The 16,233-nt window shown below is 39.5% G+C and overlaps 1 protein-coding gene across 1 annotated transcript in view; it reads right to left on the bottom strand.

Moving 5' to 3' along the window:
* Nucleotides 1-16,233, bottom strand: part of grik4 (glutamate receptor, ionotropic, kainate 4) — a 331,077-nt gene that overhangs the window by 102,052 nt on the left and 212,792 nt on the right. The window contains exon 7 of the mRNA XM_084716969.1: nt 14,186-14,239. Within this exon, the coding sequence (XP_084573095.1) occupies nt 14,186-14,239 (54 nt within the window). The remainder of the gene's footprint in view (nt 1-14,185; nt 14,240-16,233) is intronic.

Below are 16,233 nucleotides of genomic sequence, written 5' to 3'. Positions count from 1 at the left end.
GGATACAAATCACTTAGATGGAAGCCATGGAGCATGTGTGTGTGTCTGCCAATGTGCATGGCTACATATGTGAGTGTGTGTGTTTGTTTTGATTGTTTGTGTGTATGCATCCATTAGACAAGTATAAATGTGTTTGCAGGGTTTTCTTGTGTAAGCGTAACATTAAAGGGATAGTTTGGATTATTTGAAGCAGGGTTTAATGAGGTACTTATCCATAGTCACGTACCTTTTTTCTTGTAACACTGAAGTCACCGGTGCACTGCTGTTACAGTAGTTGAGCTAGTTAGCTCAGTTGGCAGCCCTATTAGACTGGGACACAGGATCCGAGACCGTTGAAGGACAGTTTGACAACCAGGGAATGCAGTAACATTACTGAAATGATGTACGGGACTCTGACTCTGAAACACTTAAGACACCGACTGAGGCAGCAGTAGACCAGACACTCCTGTGCTCCGTGTGGTAAAATTGTGGATTTCACTAATGGAGTTGAGTGAATGAGAGTGATGTTTTGCTTGTATAACGGCAAGTTCCAATTGGAAAAGGATGGCTGACATCATGGCAAAAATATTCTAAATACACGATACACTAAAACTGATATTGATATTTTTAGATGGCTTGTTTTTTGTTTTTTTTAAAGACCCATGTGTAGCATTTAGTAGCATCTTGCAGTGGGTTTGCAGGATGTAAACACCTTGGGCACTATTTTACACCCGGCACGAAGTGGATAGCACCAGTGGCACAGGTGGCTTTGCCATGTCAGCAAGATAGCAAATGAACCAAGTCTGTAAGTCCATGGGTGGGGCGTCTAAAGATGAAGGCATAACCACCATTTGGTAACTTCTGCATGGCACGTTGGAGTCAAAACCAGCCTTAAACCAACTAAAACCTGGTCAAAGCACAAAGTCTGTGGCACAGGTCTGTCTGCTCAAGATAGCGACGGGCGCGTTTGGCCGAGGCACACATATACATCTTCACTATCACAAAACACCTGTAATTTATGGTAGTTGTAAGTTTTTTCCCACACAGGAGTGTGGATTAGTAAAGTATCCAGTGTTTCTGTCAGCAATAAAGTGTGAATACCAAAGTAAACAGTGTGCATGTGTGTCTCGCATTTAGCTGAGGTACACACATGCCACAATCACAAAACATTTATGTTAAACAGCCTGCACGTGTGTCTCTAAAATTATTATCATAATTATAAAGCCTAATAAATCTCAATAGACCTGCAAAGTGCGCACAAGATGAAATCACAGCTGTCAGATAGTCTTTAATAGATCAGTCAGCATGACAGCTGGAGCAGCTGTAGTGTTTATGTGTGCATGTTTATTGTGATCCAGAAAAACAAGGATTCAACAATTATGATATAAAACAAACAAAGTGAACAAGATGTTATTTCTGTCCATGAGACCAGCCAGACACGGCAAGAAGAGGTCTGTGTACTCCTGTCAGAACCTGATGTTGGTTGGATAAACCCATCGAATAACCCGTGCATAATTTTGGGTGGGTTATCAAACTTCAGAAATACTTTGTGAGGAGATGAGGATAATGACAAAGAGGAGGAGGATGCCACAAAGCTGCATCTCAGTCCTGCTCAGGTGGGTGTTCAACCAGATTGATATGCAGCTTTGACTGCTTGGACACATCACAGCCAGTCTGGTTCAGCTCGCCTCTCCTCATGACTACACCATCTCTGTCCCTCACTCTTCAGACAGCGCAGCTGAATAATAATGATGTTGATCATAATAAATCATAATATCATAATATATAACAGTTCCAAGGTGCTTCAGTAACCAAATATGTAACCAATTACATATCTTCATGACATTTACGGTTCATTTATTGGATTACTTTTTGCAGGCATTAATGTAAAATAAACTATTTACACATGAAACCTGCTTTGGAGACACACATATATTGCACGCTCTCACTTTCACCTTGTGAAACAAGATCTGTCTCTTGAAAATATTTTAGTTTCTTCTGGGTAAATCTGTCGTCATGCTACCAACACTTGTGCTCTGGGCACTTGTCCTCTTTTATCACTTAAAGGTGATAAGAGCTGACTTTCTGATCGGTGTATTGCGTGCTTGGCCTACAACACAACCATGAATTAATCCAGGCACTTGTGTACAGCTGATAGGTCTACTCCACTGAGTGGGGCAGGGCAGGATACCCCTGCACCCCTGGTGTAAGCTGGGTTGCCTATTCTGGGATTCTGTAGAGCCATGAAGGTGCAACATGGTGACCTCCATGGAAGAGGACCTGCACCCACACCCTCTGTAGGGCATATGTGTTAAAAACGGGTAAGGCAACCAAAACAATACTTGCTTATGAAAACATACTCATGAATATTATATTTCATTTCTGACATATTCTGACAATAAACTTCTGGAAATCATGCACATTGGCCCTTAAAATGGTTAAAATGCATCTTGCTGTTGACCCTGACCACAGTAGTGCACTGCTTCTCCAAAAAATCCGAACTATCCCTTTAAGTGACAGCCGATGAAGCTGCTTGATATTGGCTGTTCACATTCCCAAAAACAAAGTTAATAGAGTGAAGCTGTAAAAGCTCTGTGGAGCTGTTGGGTTTCCCAGCTCTTTCGTGAAGCATTTTTTTATTTTGTTTTAATCTCTCTGTTCGCTTTGACCCAAGGGCCAAGATTTCTATTAGATCTTACAATTAAGGCCCAGGATATTAATGCTTGGCATTAAGTGGACTTAATGGGGAGAAAGGAAAATAAACTGGCGCTGAGAGCTTTATTGCATTGAATGAAAGTAACAATGTTTGATACAATCTGAGTGATGCCTCTGTGCTCCTTCTCCTCCCAATCACCTGCATGTCTAATTCTGATCAGCACCATCAACTGAAGGGAATGCCTGTTTCTAGATTAAGTATTACATTACCCAGGTCTAGTGCCTGAGAAATCACACAGCAGAATTAATGTAGCAAGGAAGACATGAAGCCTGTGCCAGAGGCCGTTGCTAGGTTCAACTATCTGAAACGTACGGCTTTTAATGAAGGGCCAGGCAAACAAAAAAAATAAATAAAAAATCTCTCTTCACCCCAGGCAGCATCTACTGAAGATCATTAGCTTTAATGATGGTCAATAAATGGTAGTGCTTTCACATCCATCTTCTCCATAGAGACCTTAGTTATAAATGGACTGTTATCATGTACAAGTAAGAAATGGAAACACACCCACACCACATGTATAAAACACAGGGAGCATGAGAGAAGGGGTGTTAACAACTCTTATAGCTACAGTGTGCTCAAATTGTGTATTACACAGTTTGAAACGAGAACGCAGTGCAGTGCTTCTGCTTGGTTATGATGAGAGAAAAGAAGCGCCTCTACCTCTGCTTCCACCCTAATTTCTCACACCAGATTAATAACATCAACACGGAACAGAACAAACAAACAGAACCAAAATGAAGACTGAAAGCAGTCAGATTCATAAGTGGGCCTGACAAAAACCCTGACTTGAGACGGGTAGCTGCGTGAGGACGTTGACGAGCGTCTTGAGATGATTCAGGGGAAACAGATTAGGCAGGGGAGCAGTCTGGCAGATCGTTAGTCAGGGATGTCAGGACCAGAGATAAATGAAGTGTCAGCAGAGGACACAGACAGAGGGAGGGATCGGTTGGAGAAAATAGGGGGAGACAAGGGAAGGAAGAAGGGAGTGAGGGAGGAGTAGGTAGATGCAGAAAAGCTGAAATATATAAGAAAAATAAATGTTTTCTAAGACTTAAAAACTACGAGGTAATTGTGGAGTTTCATACCAACAGATCCAGATTACGAATTGCAAAGGAGTTGTACAACACAAGCAATTACATTAGCACAAAGTTTCTTTTTGATTCACAAGTGAATCATGAGCACATTATCATATGTTAATACATGCATAATTAATCTTATATGCCTCTCTTTAAGAGACTCATATTTTTCATCCATTTTAATAATGCTGCATGATTGAGTGTTACCAGTCACAGCTTAAATTATTCAGAAATTATTCAAAAATGTACACTGTTATGTATTTCTAATGCATTATAAATATGACAGCATGCCTGTTTCCCTGTAGTGTTTCTACTCTTTTTGTCAAAGTGTTTTAATTACATTAAATTTTGCAATTTTTTTTTCAGGGTAATAAACAGAGAGGGATGAAATGTCACTGTATTTATATTGTCATTTAAAAAAACAATGAATGACTAATGGTTTTATGCTTCCATTGTAGTTTACATCCATGTCTAGCCACATTATAGTAGTGAATACTTATAATAAAAGGTGTTAATTGTACAAATGGAAGTTTTCATTGTAGTGATGTGTCAATATTTTTACAGACAGAGAGCTTCATCACATGGTGCAACGACAATCAGAGTCAGCGAAGCGAAAGAGCTTGTGGTGGCCTACAATGCTTCAAATATGGATGTTGCTTCGAACAAGCTACAAATTCTAAAACCTGGATGTATCTCACACATGTTCAACCCCCAACACCTGATCTATACAGTCAGCACTGTTTCAAGGTGGGCAGTGCACCCAAGATTAGTGTCACTAATTCAGTATCCGAATCTCTCCTTCTATCCCTGAGTTATGGTGTTGAATGGCCAGAAAAATATTTTTCTGTAACATTCTGATGTCACTGTGAAATTGACCTTTGACCTTTTGGATTTAAAATCACTTCATTATTTTATCCTAATAGACATTTGTCTGAGTGTTTGTCATAATTAGCATATTAATGTTAAGTTCTAATCAGTTCTTCCTTTAGTCCAAATGGACATTTATGCCAAGTGTAAAGAAATTCTAGACAAGCATTCCTAATCATGTTCACGAGAAGGGGACGGACAGACAACCTGAAAACATAATGCCTGCAGCCATGGCAGTCATAACACTTTCTTCTCAGATTCTTTAGTTGTTTCACTCAGGATGAAGGATATTTCAACACACTGACAATAATGTTTTTTACTCACACAATTCCTTAATGTAGAATTCTTAATGTTACAACAATTGAATCAGAGAGATGCAAAGACCTTTCACCAAAGAGAACAATAAAGTGACAATATGTGCAGAGCTCATAAAAAGGTCCAATTCAATCATCAGCAGATGTTTGATGTTAACACAATATTTACATCTTGACATCTTGTTGGCATATAGTTATTTGAAAAAGATAAAGAAACACTAGCATGTAAAGTACATAAAAACCATTTGGCAGAGTTATATATGAGTGACTTACTTCAGTAACATAGGTTTTAATTATTCTAGTAGAACATTATAGACATTTTGAACTACTTTATGAGGGGTATAGCCTCGAAATTACAACTCTGACCAGTGTATCATTAACAGTTAGCAGTCAGAGCTAACCAACCACGGGTAGCTGCTGTCTCTGGAGAAACACTGTAAACATGGAGTTCTGCCTGTGTTATACTAGCCGAGCTAATGCTAGCATCTCAGAGACACTGAGAGGCTCTCTGGTGCATGTATGTCTGCAGTGGGGTGTCAGTCCAGAGCTGTGGCCCTGCTCTTCATCATGGGATCATCATCAAGGGAAAGAATCCAGTGGAGTGTCTACAGCCGTCAAAAGTGCAAAAATGTAAAAATACTAAGTAGAGGGTTAGAAAAAAAAAGTGTAAATCACTGCGAATGATTAGTCTCGATCAGCATATGTTTGAAAATGAGTGCTGTTTCACAGACACCCACTCAAGAGCGGGGGCTAGGGGAGGTGGGTAGAGAGTGTTAATGTTATTTTTTTTTTTTTAAATATAAATCTCATAATGTAGCGCAGTCCCAAGCAGTCGACTGTATGTCAGCATTAATCTTGTCAGTTTCAGGGTGATTTAAAACAGTGAGTGGTGTTTTGAGCCATTTTCAATCCATGAAATACAGATTTTTTATAGATAAATATCTTAAGAAATGTCAATATTAAACATCACATATACAACCCTACAAAGTACAATTATGCAGCCAGATTTAGTTTCTCCATTTAATCCAGCCTAGTAGAAGCAGTGGGCGGCTGCTGTGCAGCGCCTGGGGAGCAACTCCAGTTCTAAGCCAGCACCTTGGTCAGGGGTGTTGACTGAAGAACTGACCTAACACACATGTTACACATGTACACTGAGAGCATACCAGCACTGATGTGTTTCATCACAGTACATCTATGTAATAGAAATTTAGTTTACAGCTCAAAAAACATGTTGAAGCGTGCAGTACCTCTATCATCTGAATTCATCGCTTCTTCAGAATACTCATTTAAGTTTAGCTACCTTATCATGCATGCTAGCAGAATCTGATCCATAATTAGCATTAAACACAACATCTACTTTTCCCTAAATTAACACAAACCCTCCGGTTAACTTCTTCCATCATGTCATTATAACCATAGCCAAACTGAAAACTCCTGACAGCAATTTAGATGGATTAGATTCTCTTTTGATCAGGATAAAATTGAATGTTCCCACTAAGGACATATTTTAGTTTTTAGATGGTCAGTGACTCTAATCTAAACCTCAAAATGTAGCTTTTATTACCTGTATAGGTTTAATTAGTTGCCACCGAGAGGTCAATCCTCCTGCCGAGATAGGTTTATGTAAATTGTTAGAAAACAGCAGTTCTTAAATGATAACAGACATATCTGCAAGTGAATTATCTGCAGGCTGGTACCAATTCTGTCTATTCTAGTTAATGAGAGGCAGTGGGAGGCAAACTTTAAATTATAGACTGCAGGATTTAGATTTATGTAAGCTAACAAGAAAACATCATAAGCTATGAGCTTGGTGATACTAGCATATAAATCTGAAAATGTTCCCAGAGACAGCAGAGTGAAGAGTATGAACTCATACCTCTGAGCTTTATGTAACCCCCTTCTACATATATGTGCGCGTAGTATAATAACACAGTAATTATGAATACTGCCTACTATACTTAAAAAGTATGAGAAAATCAAATCTAGTTTATGAAACTGCTGTAGAAAAATACTAAATAATTTAAGCAAGTGTTGTGGGAGGAAACTTTGTGGTAACTCTCCTGAAAAACAGGCTGCCACCTGAAAAACACTTTAATTCTCCACGGCACTGGAAATCTGCCTCCATACAGAAACTGTGTGAAGCTTAATAAAGTCAAACTGATGTCAAAGCACGAACAGTCTCCTTACAGAGGACCCTCAGCAGAGGCTCTGACATACACCGCACTAAGAAAACACATCAGGCAATTATATCAAATTATTTCAGCCTTTCTTTTATATAAGGGTTTGTGTTTTAAAAGCAAGATAAACACTTAGCTGCTCATTTCACAAACTGTATCTGTATTCATCTGCACATCACAGATATATTTAAATCCACATTTCTTTAGAAGAGTGCTGTTTCTTTTTGACACACTGTGTTTTTTCCTTTAAAGTTTAAGTAATCATGTTCAAAAAAATGCTGTTAAGAAGCGGTAAATCAGTCTGGTCACAGGTTGCCTACTGTAAAAGCTTTTTCAGGGTGAAAGGTGAGGGAGTAGGTGATAAGGGTAACCTCTAAATAGACTTCAGAAATGTTATTTGCTTGCTGAGATAATGGAAATATCTCTACTGGAACAGCTGTTACCAATAAGACTGCACACATTCATGCACACACCTATGAACCGATACACACACACACACACACACACACACACACACACACACACACACACACACACACACACACACAGAAAGATTAGTGACTGTACAACTATCTTTATTATCCATCTTGCTTCCTGTATGTCTGTGGCTCGAGAATCATTCTACCAGAAAGAGGCCTCTCAGCCTGGAGGCAAAGGAAATGTGTTGAGATTTTTGAAAAAAAAAAACTTACTTCAATCATATTACACCCCAAACTTGAATGAAATCCAACAAGTCCTAAATGAAAAAACAGGTAATTTGTCAGTGCATTCAAAAAGAAGCCTCTAATATAAGCTTTCCAAAGAAAGAAAAGGTCCCTGCTGCCTCTCAGGTTATATTTAGAAAGCTAAATATAGATTGCAATTATAGAACCAACCAAAGTCATGACGTCATGTCCGGGCTGGCCTCTCTCCACCGCCTTCTGTGACTCAGTACTATTTCAGCATTTCATTCTTCTGTCTTTCTGAGGAAAATAACCATGTTTACTGTCCATATTCAAGACATGGCGGTGTCCACTATGGCAGCTACTCTGGGAATGATTTGAGTCAAACAGTGAATTCTTTGAGAGAACACTAGAAAACTTCAGCTCCCCTGAAAAAACCTCAAGTGTGGCAGTGTGGGAACCTACATCATCCTAACTCGCTTTCAACAATATTAACAAAAACTCACCAAATCTCTCTTCTAAAGTCATTTTTCCATTTACAAGCTGTAATCTCTGCTGTCTAAAAACTTCCACACCATTCATTGTTATTGCAAAGATGTCTGAACTAACCTCGACCTGTCGACACCACCTTCTTTTGTCAAGCTGTGACATCCAGTCTGAGAACATCTAGGGCTTATGGGAAGTGGTCTTTCTTATGAACTGCTATGGACTTAAATATTAAATAAACAACTAAATTAGATTGCCATTCAAAAAACTGCTTTTCGTATCTAAGCACATGAAATGAGCCACAGGATGTTTTGTGGTGAAAGGTGCTGTGCCAAGGCTGGATTTTTGGTTATTAGTGTTGTTAAAAGTGTAAATGGAATTTTGAATGATGTTTTATTACATCTGGAACAGAAGGTTTTCACTTCAGGTCTGTATTGACAGATTGCTAAGCCCCTCCCCTGAACAGCACCTGTCAAATCACAACATAAAAAGTGTATCTAGGCACAGCAAGAAAATCAAGTTTTGTATCTCTCTAAATGCTGACGCAGTGAGCATAGCTCATTGGTAAGAGTGATTATTGGTTTATAAGTTTGGAGGGTGGTTTTAGTCTTCCCAAAATCAAAAATACAACAGTATAAGTGTAAGGAGTCAATGAGTCAATGAGTTTATATACTCTAACATAAGCTGGAAACCTTAAGAGTCCAGTTAAGTAGCTTACTTATGTTACTTTCAGTGTCAATAGACCATTTCATACTACATTATATTTTTTCTCCTTGAACCACCACCTTATCGTGGTGGAGGGGTTTGAGAACCTAAATGATCTTAGGAGCTATGTTATCGGGGGCTTGTTGCCACTGGTAGGGTCTCCCAAGGCAAACAGGTCCTAGGTGATGGGTCAGACTAAGAGTGGTTCCAAAGCCCCGAATGAAGAGTTTAACACTAAGGTTGTTTACGTCGCCCGGATTGGCGTTACCAGGGCCCCACTCTGGAGCCAGGCCTGGGGTTGGGGCTCGCAGGCGAGTGTCCAGCCTGAAGGAGCGACATGGGCCCACCTTCCCGTAGGCCCATCACCCGCGGGAGGGTTCAGAAGGGGCCGATGCTTTGTGGTTTAGGTGGCAGTCATGGGCAGGACACGCTGGAGTGACTATGTCGCTCGGCTGGCCTGGGAACGCCTTGGGGTCCCTCCAGAACACCTGGAGGAAGTGTCCAGGGAGAGGGAAGTCTGGGTGTCCCTGCTCAGACTGCTGCCCCCATGACCCGGCCCCGGATAAGCGGAAGATAATGGATGGATGGATGGATGGATGGATATTTTGTGGGATTACAGATTAGGTTAGAAAAACTGTGTTCACTAAAAGCACATCCGCTGTGAAGTATTTCTATGGTGTCTGGAAGCTAATACTGAATTCTATATGTATCTATATATCAGAGTGTAGGCTAATGTTAGTGGCTCTGTTCTGCTCTTAATTAGATTTGTGGACGTTCACACTATATGAACCTCAGCAAACCCTACCTGAGACAGTGTTAAATTCAGCAGACACATCTATTAAAGCCTTTTCTCTTGCCAAAGTGACACATATTGTTTGAAAATACAAACAATTTAGCACATATGCAACCCCTTGCTTTTCTAAGTGATTAACTTAAGCAGCCAAACAGGATTATGTTAGAACAAAATAACAGCCTGCTCTTATATTTTTCCTTATTATACTTATAATAGTGCAGTATTGCAGTGTTGAGCTGACTCTACAAAAAAAATGTGAAGTATTTCTGCCTGGTTAATGTATCTTTAACCTCAGTCTTTTAGTGTTTTAGCCTAATAGCTAGCTACATCTTATAAAATGTATTAGAAACACAGCAAAATTGACGGTCATTGGCTACAAATGAGAAGTCTGCTTTTGTTCATCTTTGTCTGAAATCAGGGACTCATTGTTTGAAAAATTGCAAAAAAAATAAATAATAATAATAATAATAATAAATAAATTAAAAAAAATCAGATGGTAAATCTGCCCTAGTTATCAAACTATAAACTCTATATATGCCCTACAGAAAAGATGACAGGCATAGCAGCAGTGATCAAGCAGGCAGGGCTGAACAAAAAGAAAGTTGTGGTTAAGGTATGGTAGAGGTTGGGTGAAGATTCTGGGATGATCAGCATCATAGTTAAAGGAAACCTACTTCGACTAAGATGTGAACTCCAGTCTCAAGTAAACTGTCAAAATCACACTCTTTGAACACCCACTCAGCGCCCTGACCTACATAGTTTTACTTTTCTCTGCACTATGTGAACATCACATTACGTCTTGCTTCGGCACTGAATGTTATTTTAAGCTCTTTGAACAAATGGCCAGCGCTGCCATTTCTCTGGTCTCATAAAATGGCATAGTGGACTTTAATAAGAAGATCAAAAAGTGACCCAGGCATTCAATGTATTATTGCCATTGCCATTTCAGAGATGTACTATCAGTGACTTTGGAAAATGTGTGAACAATGAACTGAACTGTGAGAGAACATAATGAAGCTTACTTCTTTTGTGTCAGGGTGTATTTATGCATATGTGTACGTGGTGAGCATGGTGCACAAGCAACAGAGCCATTTAAAAACACAATAAATAGGATGAATCACTTATTACGACAACTAAGGAGACAGCAGCGCGACTATTCTTCCTCTCACAGCTTCTGCATTATGTCCAAGGCTGCCAGGGGCACACCGCTGACCATTTTAATGATGTTAGCCGAAGCTATTAACGATGCCGTCACTGAGCTATGGCTAGATTTTAAGGAAATAGTGGTGATGGTAGCAGGAGGGGGGAGTTGGGGTCATAATTTAGTATCTCCCTTGAATCGCTGTGCCCATCCAGCAGACCTGCACAGCAACACCAGAGAGCGATGAGGAGGCTTATTTAGGTATAGACATGAAGCAAAGCAAAGACAAACAGGTTAAAGGAAAGGAGCAGAGAGCTACAATAGCAGGAGTGACTATGTCAAGGGCTGTGGGGGAAAACATGAAGATGGCGGCAGCCCACTCTTAATGAGTCATAAATCAGCTTGATATGAATCATCTCTACAGCGCTATTAGAGCAAAGTGTTTCGAACCTCATTAATTTCCATTAGGGAGAGGCTATCTGGTAAGTTTACTATAGCATCAAATTTTCTACAAGCCGCTATCTTTATGATCTTACAATAACTCTCACGAATCCCTTAGCCTCTCTGCACCTAAACACCATTACTCTCAAATCTGGGGTCAATCCTTTTAATTTCCAGCAGGGACATGCACAGATATTTTTGAGGAGCCGTGACTCATTTCAAATATGGAGAACAGCCCCTCCTCTCCAGCTCTGTCCCCGATCCTCATCCTGATGTTGGCACTATAGTTCAGTGGTCAACCGATATGGGTTTGTCAATGGGTGAGGGCCATTATATAAAACTGATATCAAAACAAAGAAAAAACATGTTACTCACATTACAATGTAATATACATTTAAAACTAGCCTGTAATGGTTTTAGATTAGACTGGCTGGCAATTCGGTGGGAGAAATGTGTTAACATTTAGAAAAGATGGTGGCTAATGAGGACATTTAGGCAAGCATTTAGAGAGTTACAGTACACGGCTCAAAAATAATTTTTTCTCCACCTTCCCAAACCTTCCCAAACTACAGCACTAGCAACACTCTACAGCAGCCACAGTGACAAGACTGCCTGCAGATGTATCTGCAGACATCTTTTATTTATCAGCCTAGTGAGCGCAGACATCGACTGATTCCTAACCAGCTCAGACTAACCAACTAATGGGTCTATCATTTCAGCAAATCACATAAAAATATATTTAAACCTCCTACCTTTACAAAATATGTTGTTAAGCATTTATTTTCAGGTGTACACACATGATCAATGGACCTAAGGTAGTCCACAGCTAATCTGTCATACTCCTGGACCAGATTCTTGAAACACCTCAATAAACCATTTTTATGTCTCTGCACCAGTGACAGCTGCAGCCTGAGGCATTGTGCTATGAGTGAATTTGTTCAAACTTGATGTAAATGACCACTTGGACTCAAGGATGAACTGATTTGATTTTTTGTGGATAAAGATAAAAGGTCAAGGTCATTGTGACCCTAATGAAAGTGTGATTTCTCATAAACACTTGGAGGGAATTTCAGCAAACTTGTACAGGCGCCCACTTGGACTTACACACAAATGTCTATTAAATGAGGAGATAAAGACAGTATGTTTCTCACTGGAAATAACAGCTGACATTTAACTCTTCTTAACCAGCCGCTAGGGGCCGCAACCGACCAACAACCGTTTCAGAATGAAATCTTGTTCCAGCTATAGACAATGTATGTGGGGGTCAAGGTAATGTTGGCAAGTATGCAAATCGGCACTGGTTTCAGGTTGTGGTGGCACTGCAGTGTGTGACCATCTGTTGCCTGGCAAAGATTTACACTCTACTGAGTGACGTCTTCTAGTGAAACCAAATGATAGCTTTAAAGCTTTAAAGGGTTTAAAAAGTGGCTGTTAGATATTTCAGTCATAATGATTCAGCTGTTGCCCTGCTACAGCTTTGAAAGCAACTTTGCAAAGAAGCACTTTGTTCAGCTGCCTCTCTCAGCTCTTTCTCTGTCTGCCTCTGTCACCTCAGGACACTGTCACTGTAAACAATATGCAACATCCAGTACAACGTGTCCTTTACGAAGTATCCTTTGAGTAATTTTGTCATGTTTGTCTATTGTCTGTGATGTTTGCAAAACATATGTCCAAAATTTACTTTTTTGTCCACTTGCCAAATGGCTAGTGGACTTCCAAAGTTCACCAGCCACTCCAGAGATTATCATTGTTTTTTGACTGGTGAGTGATGCAAATCTATCAGCCATTTTACCTGAAATTGGCTGGTGGCTGGTGTTCATTTTGTGCCTTGTGTGTCAAGACAGATGCCTCCTACTGCAAATCAAATCTGCCTACCAGTAGAAATAAAATAAGCTGAACCTGCATTATGTTTAAGCTATTACACTTAACAAGCAGCTTTAAACAACAGTGCACTCCACAATTTGTAATGCAATGTGATGAAATCAGTGTAAAACAGTTTATGGGCATGAACAGTTGAAAAGACATTACAGAGCTGATAATAATTTCCCCAAATGTGAGTTTCAAGAAACTGATCACAAAACTAAACAACATGTGGTGCGCTGTATGCTCATTAACTGAGCAATGAGAACCAATTAAGATTGAAACGTTATACAGTACATAGGCTTAGTTTGCAGCTGCTGAGTAAATCCCCTGCAAAATATTTTTTAAATAATGTAAATCGACTTCATAGAAAAAAAACAGAGAGAAATACAGAAAGACATATAAACACAGAAAAAAGCGAGAAAAATAGAAAGACAGAGGTGTAGAGGATGGATGTGTGTAACTCCTCCTCATCTCATTGACGGACTAAAATGAATGTTGACTGAAGGCGATGACTTCATGGCTCATTCAGTGGGAGCTTGGCTGCTTTCCACGATCATCATTGTCAGAAAAAAACGCAGCAGCAACAACAATAATAGCACTAGCAGCAATTATAATAATAATTATTATTTATTTGTTTGGTCCAGAAGTGCACTTGAACCAGTGAGGGCAAACAAGCAGTGACTGGAGCCTGTACAGATTCGACACTGAGCACGTCTCTAATCTGCAGTCACATGCAGTGAGGGAGAAAATCGACTATGCTATAATGAAGCTATTCTATAATTCGTCTGTCTTAGCTCCTGTCTGCTTAACTTTATCCATTCAATCACTCATTCAAGTGAAGAGTAGCAATTAAAGTGTGCTATTTTAATACACTACAGCAGCACAGCATTAGAGTACTGATGTGCTCCTGTAGGTGTGAAATCTACATTGCCTGTAAATGCCCACACCATTTCCCACTCACTTACCAGAGAGGTGAAGATGTAAGTGTAGTAGACTGACAGCATTCCCAGCTCCGATGCCTGCAGAGCGAAAGACAAGAGGGGCAGGAGGGGAGAGATAAAGAGAAACGTAAGAGAAGGAAGGTACAAAACAGAAATCCGAACAAAAAGATGTTAAGATGGAGGTCAGAGATAGAGAGGAGGAGGGTGGGAGAACAAAACAGAGAGCAGAGAGAGTCGAGAAGACAGGGTCGGGGAGAGAAGTTGAGAGGTCAGTGATTCAGTGTAACTCCACTCTGCAGCAGACAGATCAAATCCACATCTTGATAAGACGAGGCACATTCTTATCTGACGGTGGCTCTCAATGGAGCAATTAATTTCTGAGGTGCATTAGTATGCTGCTCGTCACTCTGTCGTACAATTTGATTAAATCAAAGTCACAGTGAGGAGCAGTTGTGAAGGACAGGGCGAACTTTTCATAGGTTCATTTCATTAAAGTCATTAGCAAAAAAGAAAATTACCAAGCTCTAGGCTTCTGGTTAATCACGCTGCAATGCACATTATGATTAAAATCAATAAATATCAAGCATGTATGTGTGTATATATATATATATCACACCAAACAGTTTCAAAGAACGTCCTCTTTTCACAAGAACTTTTTTTTTATAATCATAATTTAACAGAAATTCCTCCTGAGCATGAATGAACCCTGATGGCCCTTCTGAGACGCTGCTCACAGAGTACGTTTCCCACACCTGGATGTACGGAAATTTATTTCCATAATTAATAGCTTCAACACTAACATCTAAGGTTGTGTATCATCAGAAAGAGTTTAATAACAGTCATTTAGCTGTCATATCTAGGAAATAATGTTACATCTGTGTGGGTGTTTGTGTGTGTATGTCACTCAGTTATTGAATATTCAGCTCAAGTGTTCTGCAGCAGCATGAATAATAAAGAAGTAAGAAGTAGAAAGGCGCCAATTATTATAGCAAAAACATCCAAATAAAACTTTCATTATTAAATTCTAAATGACCTCGAAAGATGTCTTTATAAACCTTCCTCCTTTGAGTACATTTAGCAGGCTATTATTCTGGAACTACTCAAAGCGTGGTGACCGTGTGAGGTTATTATTACGCCTCTGGGAGGCTGTTTGTTAGCACCTGTCCTGGACTCCCAGTAAGTAAAGCTAGCTAATGGCACAAGTTGATTAAGATTCTTAGTTGAAACAGGATTCTTCACACATCTTCAAGCAAAAGCTTGCTGAATCAACTGCATCTCAGTTGGAGGACATTGAACTTCCAAAGAACAAAATGGACTGGAGCACACTTATTAGTTCACAGCTGTTGATTGTGCAAATAGACTAATGTTTCAGCACTACTGTGTCCTCATCAGAGTCAAAGTGTACAAGACATGAGGCAAACAACATATAGGGGCCTCATTACAGAAACATAAATATGAATTGCTATCTTATCTCAGTTTGGAGAACTTTTTGGATTTTTGGTATATAGTAACTGACTTTAGAAAAATATCTTATCTTAGGATAGAAATTTAGCTATATCAGGTTTGTCCTAACCTGAGGATTTCCTAAAATAGAAATCCTAAATAAGGATGACATAGACCATGTCCTAAATTCAAAATACCTGCCAAAATAGCAGAACTATTGTTGTTAGTTTTATATAGAAATGGCGATGAAGATGGGGAATACCAGGAACACTGAAATATTACAATTAAAAGGCTACTCAGAGCCAAAAAAGAAAGGTTTCATCTTCTCCACCGACATAAGGCCTCTCACTCACTGAAGCTAAAATTGAATGCCTGTCTTTTCTTGCCATTATACCAAGCTAGCTACCCAGAGACAAGTGAAGTAAGTATTGTCAAGGATAAGTACACAATCTTGTGTACTTTCTAAACACATGACAGGAACTGAAGAATCAATTGAAGAATCAGGTTACAGTTTTTTTGGGGATTTCCTAAGTTAAGATAAGATACAGTATAAGGTCTGACACAGACATTAGTTTAATTGCTTCTGCAATAGGAACATTTCTTTTCTGTTTGACACTCAAGATAGGTGT

This window comes from Lutjanus erythropterus, chromosome 4, assembly GCF_056507025.1.
Source record: "Lutjanus erythropterus isolate fLutEry1 chromosome 4, fLutEry1.hap2, whole genome shotgun sequence".
Lineage (NCBI taxonomy): Eukaryota > Metazoa > Chordata > Actinopteri > Lutjaniformes > Lutjanidae > Lutjanus > Lutjanus erythropterus.
The sequence above is the reverse complement of the archived record's forward strand: the minus strand, read 5'-3'. Positions and strand labels throughout refer to the sequence as shown.